The 18,943-nt window shown below is 37.6% G+C and overlaps 1 protein-coding gene across 12 annotated transcripts in view; it reads right to left on the bottom strand.

The window, feature by feature from the left end:
- Positions 1-18,465, bottom strand: part of FIGN (fidgetin, microtubule severing factor) — a 138,239-nt gene extending 119,774 nt beyond the window's left edge. For 9 of the 12 annotated variants that reach the window (XR_012375419.1, XM_073883247.1, XM_073883243.1 and 6 more), the window contains exons 1-2: positions 17,926-18,465; positions 16,982-17,151 (exon numbers count right to left, since the gene is read on the bottom strand). Coding sequence is in view for 2 of the 12 variants with exons in the window: in XM_073883237.1 (XP_073739338.1) it covers positions 16,982-17,006 (25 nt within the window). In the remaining 10 variants the exon portion in view is untranslated. The remainder of the gene's footprint in view (positions 1-16,981; positions 17,152-17,925) is intronic. The other 3 variants (XM_073883274.1, XM_073883282.1, XM_025853013.2) reach the window with 1 other exon arrangement.
- Between the last annotated feature and the right edge of the window lie 478 nt (positions 18,466-18,943).

Below are 18,943 nucleotides of genomic sequence, written 5' to 3'. Positions count from 1 at the left end.
CACGTCTCTCAGTATAGCGACAGACAGCTGCTTCCACTTTCTAATGTGCCCTAACTTAGATCACTGAAAGAATTGTCAGCACTCAGAGAAACACACAAAGATAACACAGCCAGCTGCCATGGAGGGGGAAAACAGCACAGCTCAGAAGAAATGGGATTTGTTCCATTTGCATGATGCTGTCTCCCCTGGGCCCCTTTCTTTCAAATCCAAAGCACAAAAGACAACACTTAACATATTTGCTTAAAGATGACAACCTCATGTTGATTTCATTTGGATGTAACAGTGTCAGGATTACAGATATAAGAATATATTATATCTGTAACAGAGACTGACAAATGTACCCATCAGTGGAACTGTCTGATTCATCTGCTTATACAGCCATTTTACCATCCCAAGGGTGCCATCTAAGTAGTAACTTTAGAAGACTGAAGGTCTAATTTTATTACACCACATTTCAACCTACTAAACAATATTATTTCTAAAATAGATCATTTTTATTGGAAGTCTCCCTGATGAAAAATCCAGTAGACACCAGAGAATTTATGAACTGTATGGGTCCTTTGAACTCAATATACTGCCCATTTTAAACAACTTTTCTTGCTCTATGGCAAAAATCTCAGTATCAAATAAGTGAAGGAGAGGTTATGTGTGCTTTGAGTATCTAACTCTATTGATATATTAAACAGATTTTAGAGCAAGGAGGGGGGAAGGAGAGAGAGATCAATCGATTGATTATAAGGACATCTATAAAATCAGGCCTTACCTGATCCATCTGAATAAATTCTTTGTGACGACTTACTTCTGTCTACTCTCATGTATGTCTTCCCTTGGTGCAACATCTATACTTCAGTAGCAACTATATGAATAATCGTTGCCCATCACTATCTCTTGGACATATACTCAATCTAATTTCCAGTTAAGGTATTCCTCAGGTAGAGGATAAGACCAGAGACTGATTTAAAGCTAAATTTGCTAGCCACTAGTCATAATTTGTACAGCATTGGAAACCATGATTTTGATCTGAAGCCCCCGTACTTTCACACATCTTTATTCTACAAGGCTTTATGTATTTTGGCTTTATTTTTTTTAAGCAAATAGAGATCTAGGATGATGTGATTAAATCATTTTATTTGCATCTACAATACTCTGACTTACTTGATTGGAATTATGGGGGCAAGGATGGAGACACAAGGAACAGGTAGAGAGGAAATACCCATTCTCTTCCTATATGTGGTACACACATGGACACACACACACACACACACACACACACACACACGAGCACACACATAAATGTCTGGGCACATCCAGGCCCACAGCCCAACCAACTGACTTCCCATAATGAAAAGCTGGCTCCCTATGCTCCTGCTTTGTCCAAAGGAAGCTCTACTTCATGTTGCTATTTACTGGCAACAGTATAATCCACTCATTTGGTCTTGTTTTATAAAATAGAGCTAACTGCTATATGTGAAATTTCTGCACAGCAGATGGTTACCAGTCATTATTTTCCATTTGTTTAGTTTCTAGTAAGAACAAGAAAAACTGTGGAATAGTAATGCAAGGAGAACTAGCAGCCTGCATGATAACCCAACCAGTGCCAGAAGATGCATTAAAAAAAATCACTTTTATCACACAGTATATCAAAGCTAAATATAATTTTGAGGAATGAGGGGAGGTTATTCACCCCATCCCCATCCATAAAGGAAAATGCTATTTGAATAATTTATTTTATTTCTTAGTATAAAATCCTCTAAGATTTAGCCTCTCCATTTTTTTAAGTGATCAAAGTTTCTAGAAGCAACTTATTATAACCATTAATGTTTGTCATCACCCAAGCTGAAATCACTTTCTTTACCTCTAAGTGGCCCAGTTGTCCAACAGAAAATGGGAAATAGGAGCCATTTGTGGACAAGTGCACATGCACAGAAAATTAAGCTGTAAATATCTGGACCGGGTTATTACTGGAATCTGGAAACATCTGGGGCTACAGAACAAGCCAAGCCCCATTTCCACAATGTCCAGGTAATTGCTCAAATGATTTATACCTTACTGTTTCTATTAAAAATGTCTTTAAAGAGAAACATTTGTAGGCTGGGTTCTGCAATAAAAACTGGTATCTGATTTCACTTGCACAAAAATCTCGTGAAAGATGCTACATTTCTTCAAGGACATGCGTATGACTACACCAAACCCTGGACAAAGACGGGGCTGGAAGAAGGCGTGGTCAGTCGCTCAAAGTAAATGATCCTAGCAGGAAAGCAAATTTTAAGTGGCTTATTTGTGATTGGTTTTTATTCTAATCAAAATAACCGGTTTAAAAAATTCTCTTTGCACACATATGACAAATATATTCAAGCATTTTAGGGTAAACTATACCTCGTTATCCATTTGCAATTTCAGTTTTAACTAATTTCTTATAAACCTTGTTTACTGAATCTTCAACTGAATATCATGCCAAACGTATCCCCTAAGGGACAAGTAAGTGCCACTCCCAGATAGACCTGGGTCACTTAGTTAAGAATCTGGAGTGAGATTTAAATTGGCTCACTTACATGGTGTCTGTATGGAGCTACCGACCGGCTCCTGAATACAAACACACACACACCCCCGCACACCCAAAGTTGTGCTCACTTGAAAAAAATTATGTTTCATTTTAGATTTGAAGCCAAGAGAACAAATACAGCATCGTATTCTTCAAGAATTGCCACTTCCAGGCCTAATTAAAAAAAAATCCAGTTACTGACAACTTTCAACTATGCTTATGAGGACCAAAAAAAAAAAAAAAAAAAAGGACAACAAAATCAACTAAATCAACTACTGACCACTGACTTTTAACCATGGCTCTTATTTTGTGGCTACCAACTCAGATTACTACTGTCTCCGGGAAATCACCCGATTTTCCTCTGAGAGGCCTAAAGGGAAAAAAGGCTGACGTTTTAGGCATGAAGGGTCCGCGTGGATATTTTTATTTAGTTAGTCTAAAACCCCACAACTTCCTGAGTATAAACAGGGCAGAATTTTAAGCTATGTCTTTTACTTTTTATTTTTATTTTTATTATGTATGTATATATGTATGTATGTATCTGACAGAGAAACAGAGCACAAGCAGGGGGAGCAGCAGAGGGAGAGGGAGAAGCAGGCTCCCCGCTGAGCAGGGAGTCCCAACGCAGCACAGGATCCCAGAACCCTGAGAACATGACCTGAGTCGAAGGCAGACACTTAACTGACTGAGCCACCCAGGTGCCCCTAAGCTGTCTTTTAAATCTTCCCTTGAATTAGTTTGGTTTTTGGCAAGCTATCACCATAAGGATTTTCAGTTCATAGTTGTTACTCTCACTCTCATGGATTTTAACTTATTTATTTAAACAATTTTAACTTGCTTAGTTTATAGAATGGTTTCTAGAACACCAGAAGAGCTGATTTAACAAAGGAACTAAACACATTATTTTAGTCAAACTGCAGAAATGCTTTTGCTACCTTTCAAATTGTTTCATAATCTTTATTATTCTACCTACAATGTCCTTTCCTTCTGTACTACTGAAGCTCTTTGCTGAAGATGCAGTGTTTTCATTCAATTAACTAAGCAACATTCGTCCACTGTAGCTCACTTAATGGCATTTCTTTGTCATAATCCAGGTTCAACAATCAGCACTGCATATACTTCCATGTAGAGTGAATGAGATCAACCCAGATTTCAGTATGAAGTGGTAAGATAACATCTAGAACTTTTCGGATCTGAAGAGCCCAAATTAAAAGAAAACTAGTGAGCTTCCAATAAAGATTACAGGTTGCCTTAGTAAAATTGTGTTTTTAAAAGAATGACAATAGATCCTTCGGGTTTTTTTGTTTGGTTGATTTTTTCTTTTTCTTTTTTTTTTTTTTTTTTGGTTGGTTTTTCTCTCTGATTTCTTTCACAGAGCAAAGTGAATGGGTGCTTTTCTCTGGTACATCCATCTTTAGGTTCAAATACACAAATACAAAATAGAAATCTTGTAAAATACTGTTGACTAACTCATTACAATTTCAACACTTTGATCAAATTGAGCTTCCCTCAGGAAAAAAATGTTTTTTAAAGATTTTATTTATTTGAGAGAGAGAGCACAAGCGCACTAGCAGCGGGGAGGGGCAGAGGCAGAGGGAGAAGCAAATCCCCCACTGAGCAGGGAGCCCGATGTGGGACTCGATCCCAGGACCCTGGGATCATGATCTGAGTCAAAGGCAGATGCTTAACTGACTGCGCCACCCAGGCGCCCTCCCTTAGAACATTTTGTAATGCCATCTGTTGTAACATTAGTGACAGCTTTGAGAAAAAAACTGACCCTTCATAAGCACACAAACCAGACTGGTAATACAGAGGAACCACTAGAAGACAAGGTCATTAGGTGTAACCTCCGCTAAATTGCTTACTACCCAGTATTTAGTACAACATAAAGTAATAGTGTCAGACACTATTGAAATATAAAACAAAAATATGCCAATTAAATAAAATGTTAACCGAAGACATTCACAAACTACAGAGTCAATGGAAGTTTTCCTATCAACTGGAGATCAACTAGTTTGTATTTCACATCTTATAACCCTAAGTACCATCATATTCCCAAGGAAATCTCTTTTGAGTGCTGCTGGGGTACAGATCTGCACACTGCTTATTTATCAGAGAAAAGACAAAATAGAAAGAAATGCCTTAGGAGGTGCTGATTTCCTATGTTTAATCAAAGGCTGAATAACCTTATTTTGGCAAGAAGTTGATTTGGAAGTCTCCTGGTCTAGTGTTTTATGATTCTGTAGCCTCCTTTTTTTTTTTCCTGACTGCAAACACACAAGGAAAAAAAAAAAGATGTAGAACACAGTGATTTGAAGCCACTTGTTACTACTTTATAATCAAAACAAGCTATGGAGTTTTGTTCTGTAAGATTTTTCAAGGTAGCATTATAACGTTCTATTTCTATAAAATAGTTTAAATGCTCTTCTCTCCAAATATATGAAAATGGAATAAATGCTGGTAAGCTCCTTTTTAGGCATAAAATTATAAAACTATTTTTCAGGGTTATAAAGTCTTTCTTTGGTAATTAAATTACATGAAGAATACAGAAATTTCACTTCTTAAAATGAAATACACAAGTTTAATATATCTGTTCTTTAAATATTTTTAAAAGCATCTTCCAATTTTTTCAAGTAGTATTAATAAAATATTAACCAAGTGATAGTCTCCTGTGCTTCTATCAGTTCAATTCTCCAAACATTTATTGAACACCTAATATAGGTCTTGCACCGTACAGGCATGTGCAGAAGATTAAAAATAAAAACTGAATTAGATGTGCTCTGCTCACAAGAAGTTTACAGTTTCATAAATGAGAAACACAAATGCCTTGCAATCTGCAGTAGAGGAGAGATGTTGGCAAATGATCAACAAAAGATTTTTTTAAACAGTGCTTAGGGAATATCAAGTAGATACTGAAATGCATCCTGATTAGGGTGGCTCAAGGAAGTTTTCATAGACGATGCAACACTGAGTTAGATATCAAAGTCCTGGTAGGATTTCAACAGGTGGAAAGAGTGTGACAAGAGAGTAAAAAGAGGATGAATAAAGACTAATTAGACATAAAGCAGAGGAAGGATGGAATTACTTCCCGTTTGATAAAGATCCAAATTTCATACCAAACAGTAATTTATATATATTTTAAAAGGATCTGAAGGCCCTAACTCTGCTACTGCTTAAATTAATCTACTTGTCAGTCTATTTATATCTCTTACAGGGAAAAAGCACTGGCTAACTAATACTCATCAACTCTCAAGACAGTAGAATTGCTGACGTATTTGCTTGCAACCAATTAGTAAGCATATTTAATGAATGGTTACCATCCTCCTTGAGGGGTTTAACAAAGTGATAAATGGTCCTTGAACTTCCTTCATTGTTTCCAAGACAATTTCTGGAGTTCCTTAAAGAGAAACAAAAAAATCTTTTTCATCAGCCACAGACCACTGGCAAGGTTCCAATTTACTCAAGCTCATACTCGTCCATGACCAAGCAGTCATGGATTAAATAGAACTGGAAAAAATCTTAATAGTCAGTCATTGGATCAACTCTCCTTTTATAAAAAAGTAAAGAGGCTCAAAGAGGTTGAGTGACTTGCTCAGGGTCACAAATATGATAGAGTCATAGCTTCTGCTGACACTTCTCTTCACCACTTTCACTTTCCTGAGGTACTCTTACTAGGGTGGTGGCAATGTTAAGATTCTTCATAGATTGTGGAACTTTAGCCAGATAGTGAACTAACTCTAGTACATATGATTAGTGCATTCAACTCTGAATGGATAGCTCGAATTGTATAAATAGGAATAATGTTTTCAAATAGAGAAAAGTTTAGGATCTCATGAAATGTGTAAAGTTTTGGTTTAGAGAAGAGGTTCTTAATCACAACTTTACATCCGATTAATTGGGGGAGGTTGAAAGAAACTGGGCATCCCCTAAACTTCCATTTAACTGGTCTGAGGTAAGGCTTTAGCAGGTTGGTTGGTTGGTTTTGTTGTGGCCACTAAAGTGTACCTAGCACACAGAGTAGACACAAAATTTATCATCAAACTTTGTTCAAATCAAATCATACATCTACTTTAATGATCTGAACTCCTGTAATGGCAAAAAATGCATTATTTTCCAAAGAAGCCTTAAAAAAGATACACCCCAATCCTCAATGGCTTTTATTCTGTAATCTCACTTGTGGTCTAATCAAATTGAGTACATTGAGGGAGAAAAAAGAGTCTAAGAGTAATATGAATCATCCTGAAAGGCATGAATAATTTTTACGCTTTTTCAAATTATGAAGAGAAAAGAGGGGGGATAGTTCTTTTAATTTGTGTGATCACAAATCCCACATATTCAAGATTCGATATAGAATGTGCCATTTTTAAAAAGGGGAACGTGATTTGTTTAGATTATAGGGCTGCATGCTAGCTAAGGTGCACTAGTCACTAATTCTTAATAAATGATCAGTTTTCTCACATAATTGTATTAGGCTTTGATTTTTTTTAATCGCCAATATCATTTTTAGCAACAGTCACACGAAGAGCGTCATCACCCTTGGCTTTCCTCAACAACTTCCCTAATTTATTCCCCTTTAACTACTTGCCCATTCCTACAAGTTGTCTTTCACCTTGTGTCCGTGCCAAAAAATGCTGCTATACTTCTTCCTACTGCACAGCTCAATATCCTCTTAATTAATTCAAACTACCACCTCATGGTGTAAATATCATATTCTAGTAGCTCTAGTGAAATTTGATTTTCCAGATGATCAAATAAGAACCAGCCCTACAGATAAATACTAAAACACAAAAACAAAAAGAAAAACAAAACAAAACGAAAACCCGGCTCATCAAAACAGTACTCAGGTATTGGTAAAACTGGATCCCAGCAGCAGGAGAATGGATGAGACAGCAAGAGTTCCCAGCAAGTCTGTAAATAGCAAGATGGGTAGAAAACCTTGTTCTCCCTGCCCCAAGCACAAGGACACCTGCACAGTTGGCTGTTAGAAATTATAGATAAATACAAAAATATACATGTTTTGGTACACATGTCCATTACAATGATACATCAGCAACACCTACCATATGACAACAGCTTAGGAATAGTGGCATTTTGTATAGTAAGGTAGATTCCAGAGAAAGAGAATTATTTTGGGGTAAGATTGTGGATTTTTGCCTATCATTATAAGCAAATCTATACCACATGTTGTAGTGTTCTCAGTAAGTATTTTTAAAGACAAACAGTACAAAATAGTTTCCCTTCAGGTCTTTTTACTTTGATCTTAAAACAAAATAAAACAACACAAAAATAGAACAAACAAGCAAAACAACCATTAATGAATCTATGAGTTCATCGAGGACTTATTAAAAGAACAAAGCATAATAAAGATCTTCCAAGAGTAGATGTTTTCCCCTAATAATTTAACTGCTTAAATGTTACTGATAAAGATTTCATGCTCATGTTAAGAAAAAAAAAAATCCCAAAAGGAACTCTGCATTATGCACAGAATTTTTCTCTTTCTCAAGAGACACTTAGCTCAGTCTGAACATCCACTTCTGAGTAAGATTCTTTAGTGCTACTATCCTACCATTGTAATTAAATTCATATTGATGACTAGTTGATTGGTACTCTTATAATTACATAAAGCATATTTTTCCAATTAGGGAACCCCTATTCTTAGTACATTTAAAATCTTCCCATAGAAAGAACAAGTACAGTTCATGTAGGTATATAAAATTCCAAAGGTGGTGATACTTTCTCCTTCTAGTTTGTCAGACAAAGATGTAGGTCATTTGGGGTCCCAATGTCTCCTTTGGGTCATATCAGTATTCCCCTCAAAAATGTGGCTTAATCTTCTGAATAATGCAGACAAAAATCTCTCTTTAAAGGAGAATTTTGTACCAATACCGCTAGCGTAGGATACTGCGCGCCGGGCAGGGGATTAGACCCACATCTTTTGTAAGTTGGGCCTAAAATTGACTCCAGATTTGTGACTCATGAACGGAAAGTCGGTTTTAATATAGATATGCTTTAAAAAGTAAAAATGGCTATTATTCTTAACAAGTTACATATTGGGTATTATTCTTAAAAATGACTCATAAAATATCTTTTTAACTACTTAAAGTCATGAATATGTTCTACTCTTTTACCTCTGCTTGAATGCAATTTTTCATTTCCCGGGAAAGGATACATTTTCTAACTAACCCCGTTAACCTAATTACTCATAAAGAAATACCAAAAGTGTCCCTGACATCGATACCCTCACAAAGAAATGTATCTATGCACATGCACAAGAGCGTGTCCCATTTAGATAATCACAACTGTAATTTTTATTTAAAAGATTCCTCTCCACCCATGTAATTCCTAGCAGTAAAATTTATCAAAAGCGCTAAAAGTTTGCAAACACTAAAACTGCCCTATCCATGTCCTTATTTCCTCATTCATATACTTAAACTCAGAAGTACTAACTCTTAGGCTTAAAAGAATAACAGTATTCTGTTTATTTAATGGTCTCTGTTTGATCTTAAATGGGGTTTGTAATGAAAATGCCTTCAATCTGAAGGGAACCTTTTATCCTAGTCAGAATAATTATCTTGTAAGATTAAAATCAGTGAATCATACCTAATTAAGATTTATAATTTAGCATCATTCAGGTATGTGATCTAAGAGAAAGAGTTTACAATCTTCAATTTGAAATGGAAAGGGAAAAGAAGTGAGTAAAAGGGAAATAAAACAGTTATTTGGGGCATAACAATGCACTATATTGCCACAGATTCACCCAGATTCCTGGTTTAATCCTTTCCGAGGCCAAACATCTATTGCGAAAATCCCAACATACTAAAGGCTAGGAGTAGGTGGGAAAAGAAGGGCTGTGATTTAAATTATACTACAGAATTTCTAGATCGGTTATAGAACACTAAAAAATATGCTTGGTGGCTAACCACCTATCAAAATAGTACAAGTTTATTACGCCTTTGATGCAAAAAAAATTTCTAAGCTGCAGGGTGAATTTATAATTAAGTGGGACACTGTTGTGATAGTACATAGCAACTGAGAGAGCAATGCCTTGTTATTACACAGGGCAAAGCTTTTTCTTCTTAGAAGGTCTCATGTATAGTATTTCTCTCCACAAAGTCTAACAAGGCATTCAAAATAAGTCCAATTTTTTTCTTCCTCAGAAATATCTTTAAAGCCCCCCCGCCCTCACCCCAGTCTTGGATTATAGAAAAGAATAGTTACTTTTCCGAGGTCTTTGATATTTCCTTTCCTGGCAGAGTCATCTGATGTGAGAAATACCTTTTGAAAATAAATGGTACAACTTCAAGTGCACTCAGATCCATTACTTGCTGGACATTCCATCGTATCTCAGTTTTGATTTGAAAAAGCCGCTTGACTTCAAAATTTAGTTTTAGGTATCTCAATATGAAGCTTGATCTCATTGAGAAGTATCTTGGGAAGCAACAATGTAAACGTTTGGTCCGTCCACCCCTGGACACAGAATGTTCAAACCCAAGGAGAAAGGAGTCCCACCTGGTGACTACATTATTCAAGGGAAAAGGGGGTTATTTCAATCCAGGTTCAGAAACCAAGTTTGCAATTTGAATATAACATACTGCAGAGTTAATGTTACTGCATGGAAGAGTCACTCTGCATCTTTCACACGGCTGTCACCATGTGTTTACGGAGCTACGATGCCACTTTCTAATGTCAAAATATCAATGCTGCTACTGTTATAACAAGGTAATTATTTTTGTGTTTGCCCCTTTTGTCTGAACGGCACTCAGTGAGTTGTGCTTTTATTTTTTACTGGTCAGGATTTTCTATATAGTTAGAGAATTTCAGATTCTACCTTAGAAATACTTATTTTCCATGGGCTTGAAACTTAGGTGGGGTGGTGATACTACACATCTTACTAAAAAGCCTCCCACCCCCGTCATTCTGAGCCTGGGCGTACATATTTAAGTGTGTACCTTGCATGCAAGCAATGACAAAACACAGGGTCCCTTTTAAGAATCTCTGTACAAGAATTCATGGGATACATGGAGCACATATCAGGCAAAGGGCAACATGAAATAAAAGCAAATATTCCTGTCACACCAATTCATGTGCAGAAAGAGCAGAAGATACCTAATGGTCCATTTACCATCGATTCTCTCACTCAGTAACCATCAGTATTTCTTTGCGCAGAGGCACAGGGAACAACTGTGGGACAGTCAGTCTCTTAAGCAGGAAACCCAGTGACTTGCACCAAGCAGGCCCTCAATAAAAGTTTGTGGGTTGTGAAGGCAGGGCTAGTTTCGTTGCCCCGCGACCTGCACACACTCCCCAAGGTCCCACACACAAGGGCCCTGCATCTGGTTTACTGCTCTGCTGTGGCTGTCTTGAATTTTTAATAAGTTTTGAACAAGGTGCCCCACATTTTATTTTTTGCACCAAGCCCCAGAAATTATGTGGCCAGCCCTAGGTGAAGGTGACAATGCGTGTTGATGGTAAAGATAATAAATCAAAAGGATAGCCAAAAGTTTACCATTACATCTGGAAACCCATGGCTTCACATTACACTACTTTTAAAATTTTGTTTTGAATGTTACTGTTTCCATGAATAATACCTCCTCAGGAACCAAAGCATGAAAGTAGAGGTCATTCATTCTCAGATGAGTTTACCGTCATTTGTATACGGCATTTAATCAATTGTAAGTTGCTTAAAAAGCATCCAACTGACATAAGGCAAACATTACTTGAATCTGGGAAAAAAAGAGAGACTTTTTTTTTTTTTGGTGGATGAAGAAAATGCAGTTTCTGTTCTCTTGCCAGCCATACATCCATAAGTGGGATGGAGTAAATACATACATTACCAGCAGAAATCAAAACTCATAAGAAAGGAACTGAGTAAAGGTGTTTTTGACATTAAGAAGACATTTTATAGGTATTTTACATTACGTATTCTGCAGTAGGAAAATCTTTTTTGTAAGCTATATATATTATCACTGATAAACTTGAAAATGAGACCAAAAGTCTAATAAGAAGCAAATTTCCCAATATTATAAAAAAATGCTTTCTAAAAAACGATTCCCCACATAAAAATATGAATACTTAAGCTAGGTTGCAGGGTGAAAAAAAGAAAAAAAAGTTTAACCTTGGGCCTCCACAGAATAAACCACACGTGCTACTTTCAAGATGCACTGGTTTCAAAAGTGATTGGAAGAGTAATACCATAAATGTTCTGTGAAAGTCATAGTGGCTCAAATATAAGTGAACATGTCCATTTCTACATATATGTAACATAAAGACATCTGAATTGCAATTCTCCTTTGAATCTACTGCGTCTGATAGACCCAGAGACAACAGCCCACCATATGCAATGTTAAATGAAGTGTCAATACTCAAGTAACAAAACAACGAACAGATTTGTTGCATAAAATATGTAAATATTATTAACAGAAAGTGCCATATGATAGCTCGTATTTGGATGGTTTCTGCTCACCTATCTTTTCTGCCGCCTCAGTCTCCTAGCTAAGGCTAACATCAACAGGTAGCGTACGCATGTGCCGTGCTGAGGCAGAGCTCCTGAGCAGGCATGTGTGGGGCTGCCCGAAGGAAACAGCATACCCACCTGCTTTTGATTTGCTGCAAACTTATCAGTACAATTTATTTTTACCATATTCTTGCCTACTCCTTATTTCCACTATCTGCATTTCTTGGAGCAAGCATCTTTCAAGTAAAATTGCCATTTGAATGATAAGATCAAAAATCCCAAAAGATCAGTAATCAGCAATCATGTCAAAGCAGCTATGCTTGAAATTTCTACCGTAAGTGAAAAAGTTAATGATAAAAATTCACGTTTGGAAAAAAAGGAAGAAAATTACATGAAAAGAACTTGCTAAACAAGCATTTATTTTCAGTTTTTCAAAAAAAGTTTCATTTTTCATAGACAAAAAATTTACCTATAATTGTGTGTGTGTGTGTGTGTGTGTGTGAGAGAGAGAGAGAGAGAGAGAGAGAGAGAGAGTTAATTGAAGATGGAATCATTTTTGGACTTGTAGAAGTACCCCAAATAATTTCTAAATTCAAATGATTTTAATGAAACATTAGCCCTTATATGCCCACAAAGAAAGAGACAATTATAGTAAGATTTTTTTTTTAATTGAAGGAAAAAAAAATTGCATTGCTTCCTGTGCCATTTGTTTATTCCGGCTTGTTAATGACTCAAGATAAAAAAGCAGATATGCTGATTAATCAAGTCTTATTGATCAGTAGCATATGTCAATATTTCACACAAATATCTATAGAACAATTTCTCCCAATCAAAAATTTATAAATCAATTTAAATTCCTGGTAATTAAATTTATTAGCCCCACAACAATAAATGTGGTACTTTATAAAAGTAGTATGTGAAATTTGTACTCAAGAATATATTGATCAAAGGCAAAACAGCAAACATTTCTATAAACCAAGGTTCTAAGAACAAACTGGAAAGTACAAATCATAAAAGCCTGCAATTGTTTCAAATACACCTAGCAATTCTGCTGATTTCGGACCATTAAAACTGATTACTTAATTAGGCAATCATTCAAGGCATCTAAACATTCACAGACAAAAACAGGGAGTCATTAGCAGAGCCGTCTTCACCTTGAGATGAAAATTCTGAACAATGTTGCAGACACGTAAACTTTCGGGATCTGTCCCTATGCATGAACTAAGCAAAATACTAAAATCTAAAAGGTAACAACCAAAGCTAAGGAAAAAAATAATCTGCCTATAGTGATATCACTACTTTGTCTTTCCAAATAGCTAATACTTTAAACAATCTGAGAAATGCCAAGTTATAATACAGATATTCTCTATCAATTCTTGGAAGTACTACTTTTCTCCCCTCTGGTCATACTCTTATACTATCTAAAAGTAATTAATAAAATTTCTGCTCTCTTGTATGTCTGTCAGAAGTACCTGCCTACAAACAGGTTTTCAAAGTTCCTACCTAACATGAATAAAAACCACAAAAAGATTTTCTATTTATGGAAAAAAAAAAAACCCACAACCGAGTACTAGAACCTCAGCCACTGGAGTCTTTAATGTAACTAAAGAAAAACAAAATAATAATCTCTATGTTTTCACTCAGAAGATACCAGAGATAATTTCAAGAATATCATTGATTTGGTACAGTCAGGAGAAAGAAAAATATTCTCTGCCCTCCCTCCCCCAAAAAATGGTTCCTGAAATAATTCTAAAGAGACCCTATAAAACTGTCTTTTTTAAGAGAAGAGAAAAAGGAAGTCAACTCACACACACAGCTTCCAAACAGAAGTCTTACTCTCTTCCAGGAAAACAACAATGGGACTTTATTACCCTGCTATGATTCTTTCATTTCGGACATGATTAATTAGCAAGTATTACACTTCCCAAAACTCCCACCACACTCTTCGTGGTCTATCAGCCTAGTTGTTGAGAGATCTATATGAAAGAGCAAGCAGCCAACAGCAGTATAAGACAAGTATCCAAAAACTATTTCAAAGGAACACTTCTCTCCTATCTTTGCCTCCCAAAATGAAGCAGGCTGCTTTTAACTGCTTTCACAAAAAAATTTTCTTAATTGGTCATTTTCTTAACAATACCTTTTAAAATCTGAATAATGCATGCAACATATTCAGTATTCAAGAATACATGGCATGTAATTTATTTGTTACCTACCTATATTTTCAGGCTGGAATTCCAAACGACTTGAGTGAGTCCATGTAGTTTACCCTGATAACTATCCACATGCACAATTAATAAACAATAAAGATGATGTGAGCAAGCATGTTTTGGGAAATGGTTTTTATAGAAAAAAAATGTTTCTTTCCCAAAGAAAAGCTAATATGTCACACATATAATGATGAGAGGAAACAGCAGTAAAGAACTAAAAGAGAGGATGAAAGGAAGAGGGCAACTCTAAAATTTGAATGAATGAAAACTCTGATTCCCTGCATATTGTTCCAAAACACCCTCTCAAAATAATTTTCCCTTTTAAAACGATCTATTTTCAAAATGTCCATGTGAACCAAGAAGCCAGTTATAACTGAATGTACTATAAATACATATTTAACAACCATCAGTTTATAAAGGTTAGGGTTTCCCCCTTCAACCTCTCAACTCTTCTGTCCAAAAAAACTTCACACATAGTACAGTACTAATAAATAGATCTTGTTGGTTCCAGGAAACATTTTTTTAAATCTATTCTGGCATAATATCCTTGCTTTTTTTCTGTTGTATTAAATTTAGGATCAAAAACATCAAAGCAGCTTCCACCTCAGACCTAACTTTTAGAGAATCAATGTGACAAGGCAGTCCCTGATAGATGTTTCTCTTGATAAACGACTTGTTCAAAAGAGACATTGTAGCTTTCATTTCCTGACCACAACACACTTTTAATTTGCAACAGCAGAGCTGCCAGAGTGAGAGCACTTGCCCACTTTCCAGCCTTTTAGGTTTGTAGCTCTGGTTCCTTTAGGCCACACGTTTGAGACAAACAAAATCTAAAAATAATCAGAGTGATAGAATTACAAAATAGGAACCACTAATGCCACTTTATACATATACACAAGTGTCTACTTTATATATATATATACATATATGTGTGTGTGTATGTGTGTGTGTATATATATATATATATATATATATATATATATATAAACTTTTCCTCCCCAGAATTCTAGTGTGTGATAAGGCTCCTGAGTGAACATCAATTGCACAACAAGCATTTAAACACAGAGAAATAAATTACATAACTATTATTTAATAGTAAGCAGAGACAGGGGAGGGGGGCAATTTACACACTTAAATCTTCTGTTAAATGTCATGAATTATATGATTGCCTACCCCAACGTGTTTTTTACATATTATTGCAATGATTATTATTACTACTACTCAGAAATCACATTTAAGTATCAATACGGTGAACAGTCAAACCATCCAATTTCTGCTCTCAGCACATTGTCCGAGCTCCGATTTAAAATTTATAAATGTAATATCCTCCTCATCACAGGCAGCAGCCCAATCTGCTCTGAATATATATTACAGCTTTAACATCACAGAGGGAAATCGCCCATCTGGCAATCCCATTCGCTCCAACAGCTCCGGGGGAAAAAAAGCTGTGCTCTCTCCTCCTTAAAACATTTCTCAGGGCAAATTATGTGCATCTAAAATAAACAGTCTCCTTATTGATCGCTTCAAAGTCAACAAGTTCCAAATGCAAAATTCAAATCCTTTTCTATCGTGTGAGAGCAGTGTGTGTTTAGCTCAATAGTCACCAGAGTCCAACCAGAAGTGGATGTCGCGCAACGGCTCCGGTAGTGCCTTTCCCTGTATTCACATTTGTGTTATGAGAGAGCAGTAACCACGGCCACATTACAGACCCCTGGCAGCTCCCCCCACTGCTATTTCTTTCTTTCATATTCTCCCTTTCCTTCTCTCTCTTTTCAGGGTCAATGCATGGTGGTGGGGTAAAGGTAACAACAACAACAAAAAAAAAACCACACACAAACAACAACAACAAAAACCCAAACCAGTATAAAGTGGACATATCCTGTGGTTATGTAAAATACTTTTAACATCTTTTTGTTGTTGTTCCCTCTTAGTCTTAATTGAATATCACAAAGTATACAAATGGTACGGTCACAAGAGCTATTGAAAACCCCCTCACTCTATTTATCTGACCTTTTTTTTTTGTGAAGAAAGAGGAAAGAGCGATTTCAAACAAAGTCAATTTCAGTGCTTGATTATTTAATTCTGTCACAGGTTAAAAGTAAAAAGCGCTGACAGGCAGACAAGTGAATGGCAAGGGAAAAAAAAAAAACTACCATGGTTCCTTAAAAGGCATTAAGGACTTAAAGCAATTAAAAAATATATATATATATTTTATTTTTATGTAAAAGTACCCCTTCACTCACTCACCCAAAAAAACCACACTCAGAGGAACTGATTACTCCACAAAGTGTAATCATCCAGAGAGCAGATAGTCAAATTGCATTAATAGGTTGAGAAAAAAAAAATGCATCCAGTTTTGTGTGTGTACATATATATTTATATACTTTCATTAGTAAGCAGTCTTTGCCCACACTCCCGCCCTCTCCCCTCTCCACCCAGCCTCCTCCCCAAAAAACCCCACACTGAGTTTAACTAATTTACATACCATTTGACTTCAGCGGTTATATAGTGCATTACTAGTAACATGAAACTTTGGGATTACCGCTAAAACCATAAAAGTGGACTCCAGTAATCTATTAATCAAAACTGAAATATAAACAAGTGATAGCAAAAGCAAACAAGCATTTTGACAGATTAAAAAATATATATATATATTTAAAGGAATTATATATCATGAGCATCTGCTTCCCAAGGAGAGTCTTCAATGGTTTTTATCATGCTATGTAATTTGTCTTTCCTATTTAGATGCAAAGGAAGTAAATTCCAAAACTGACATACCATAAACACTGGTGCTACTGATCATTTCTTGCTGGCAGCACAAAAAGCTGAATTGGATTTCTCACAAGCAGGAATTCCAAAGGTTGCTTTTCATTAAAGCCACTTTTCCTCTCAGCTATCAAATGTCACTGCCTTGAAACGTGGGCCCTTTCGTCAGGTATTCATTTAACCTACATGCATATAATTAAGGGGGAAAGCAACATCAACAAAAAGGGGATCTCAGATCACAGGAGAAGAAAGAAAGGAAAAAAAGCACATGACCAGGAATGCAAGTCCATGTCAATTTCACTCACTCCCATTGAAACTAACAAGAGCTCCGGGGAGGACGGTAATAGGATCAGTGGATTGTATATACCATTAAATTATACATCTTTCTCTCCCGTTCCTTGCCAACAATACGCCCACCACGCTGTACCCCCTCCAAGATGATGTGCTTACATTTTTCTGCAACCGATCTTCTGACATTTTCACGTTCCCCCAGCCACGAGACTGTAATTTAACCTCAACTTTTTGTGTGTGCAAGATTCTTATTTACACTTCTTATTTACTTAGAAGTTAGTTCCCGAAGAAAGTCTAGCCCCACCCTATGGCTCCGCTTTCTTATTTTTTATTTTTGAAGTAAAAAGATAGTAGTAAGTAAGCCCAATATAGCGGAAAACGAGATTCTTGCTATCGCGAAACTCTTAATCCAATACTATTGTTACAGTGATTAAGCAGCAAAAATATGCATTATAATGTTTCAGGGCTACTTTGTACAGAGAAATTAGACAGCAGGTTGGCGTATAGAATAGAAGCGAATGCAAATTAAATTTAATGTTTACGGCACAACTCGAAGATCTCTTTTTATTACGGGTCTTGAATTTATTTATAGTCTCAAAAAATAAAACAAACAAAAACAAAAACAAATTTAAACAGATGGTAGAAAACTACGAAGCTTCTCTTACCTGAACGCGCGGAGCGAAAACCCGATAGGTTAGCGTAGCATCGATCCGATGTGTTTGCTGATGAATGGAAGCTAGGGTTAAGTGAAGGTGCCTATGATTTGAAATCATTCCAAGTTTTTGAAGGGAAGACGGACTGCAGCCTCTGCCATGTTGGAATTTCAAACCCAAAACAGCTGCTTGGAAGGAGCCAGCATGCCAGAGGCTGGGCGCAGGCGCAGAGAGCCGCCGAGCCAAATTCAAATCACTTTCACACTAAGAGCCAAAGATCAGTTTTCAAAGGAGAGAGGGAGAAAGAGACCGAGGCTGCCGAGAGGGAGAGAAGACGGGAGGCAGTGGCGAGAGGCGGGCAGTGGAGAGAGACGGGCAGCGGGAGGACCGGGAGGGAGAGGGAGAGGCGCACCGAGCCCGCGGAGCTGGAGGGGGAGAAAGGGAGGCGGGAGGCGAGCGGGCGAGCGAGCGAGAGACGCGCCAGAGATTCATGGGCAGGGAGGGCTCAATGGCCGCGCCGCGCTGGCCGGCCAGCCGCTCGGGTCATGTTACACGGCCGGGGCCGCGGCGGCCGCCCAGCCTCCCCGACGCGCTCACGCTGCCCGGAGGGGGCCCCGAGGTCATGATTACGCGCGCGGGGATCCGGAGCTTTCCCTGCCCGCGCTCTCGGGTGGCCCAGCCTGGGGAAAGGGAAGCAATGCCTGGGGGGGGGGGGGGGGGGAAGGGGCCTTTCTTTCCCACGCGTGACCAGCCGGCCCTTGCGCGCCCCAGACAGCTTGGGAGGGCCCGGGACAGGGCTGCGCGGCTCTCGCGCCCGCGGGCCCCTCCCTGCCAGCTCCCGGCCCTCTCGACAGCTGCGGCCAGTCCACCCTTCCCCACCCCCCAGGACTCCGCACACAGGACAGGATCTGACCCGGAGAAGCCGGGACCTCACCAGCACTCTCCCCTGGGCCCCCAGCACCAGCCAGAAAATGACTTTATCTGCTAAGAAGAGGCAACTTGGCGGGGGGGGGGGGGAAGAGAATCCGAA

Source organism: Callorhinus ursinus, unplaced genomic scaffold (assembly GCF_003265705.2).
Source record: "Callorhinus ursinus isolate GAN/ISIS: 27379988/994484 unplaced genomic scaffold, GSC_fseal_2.0 scaffold2, whole genome shotgun sequence".
Taxonomy (NCBI): domain Eukaryota; kingdom Metazoa; phylum Chordata; class Mammalia; order Carnivora; family Otariidae; genus Callorhinus; species Callorhinus ursinus.
Note: the sequence above shows the minus strand (reverse complement) of the source record. Positions and strands in the feature narration are given on the sequence as shown.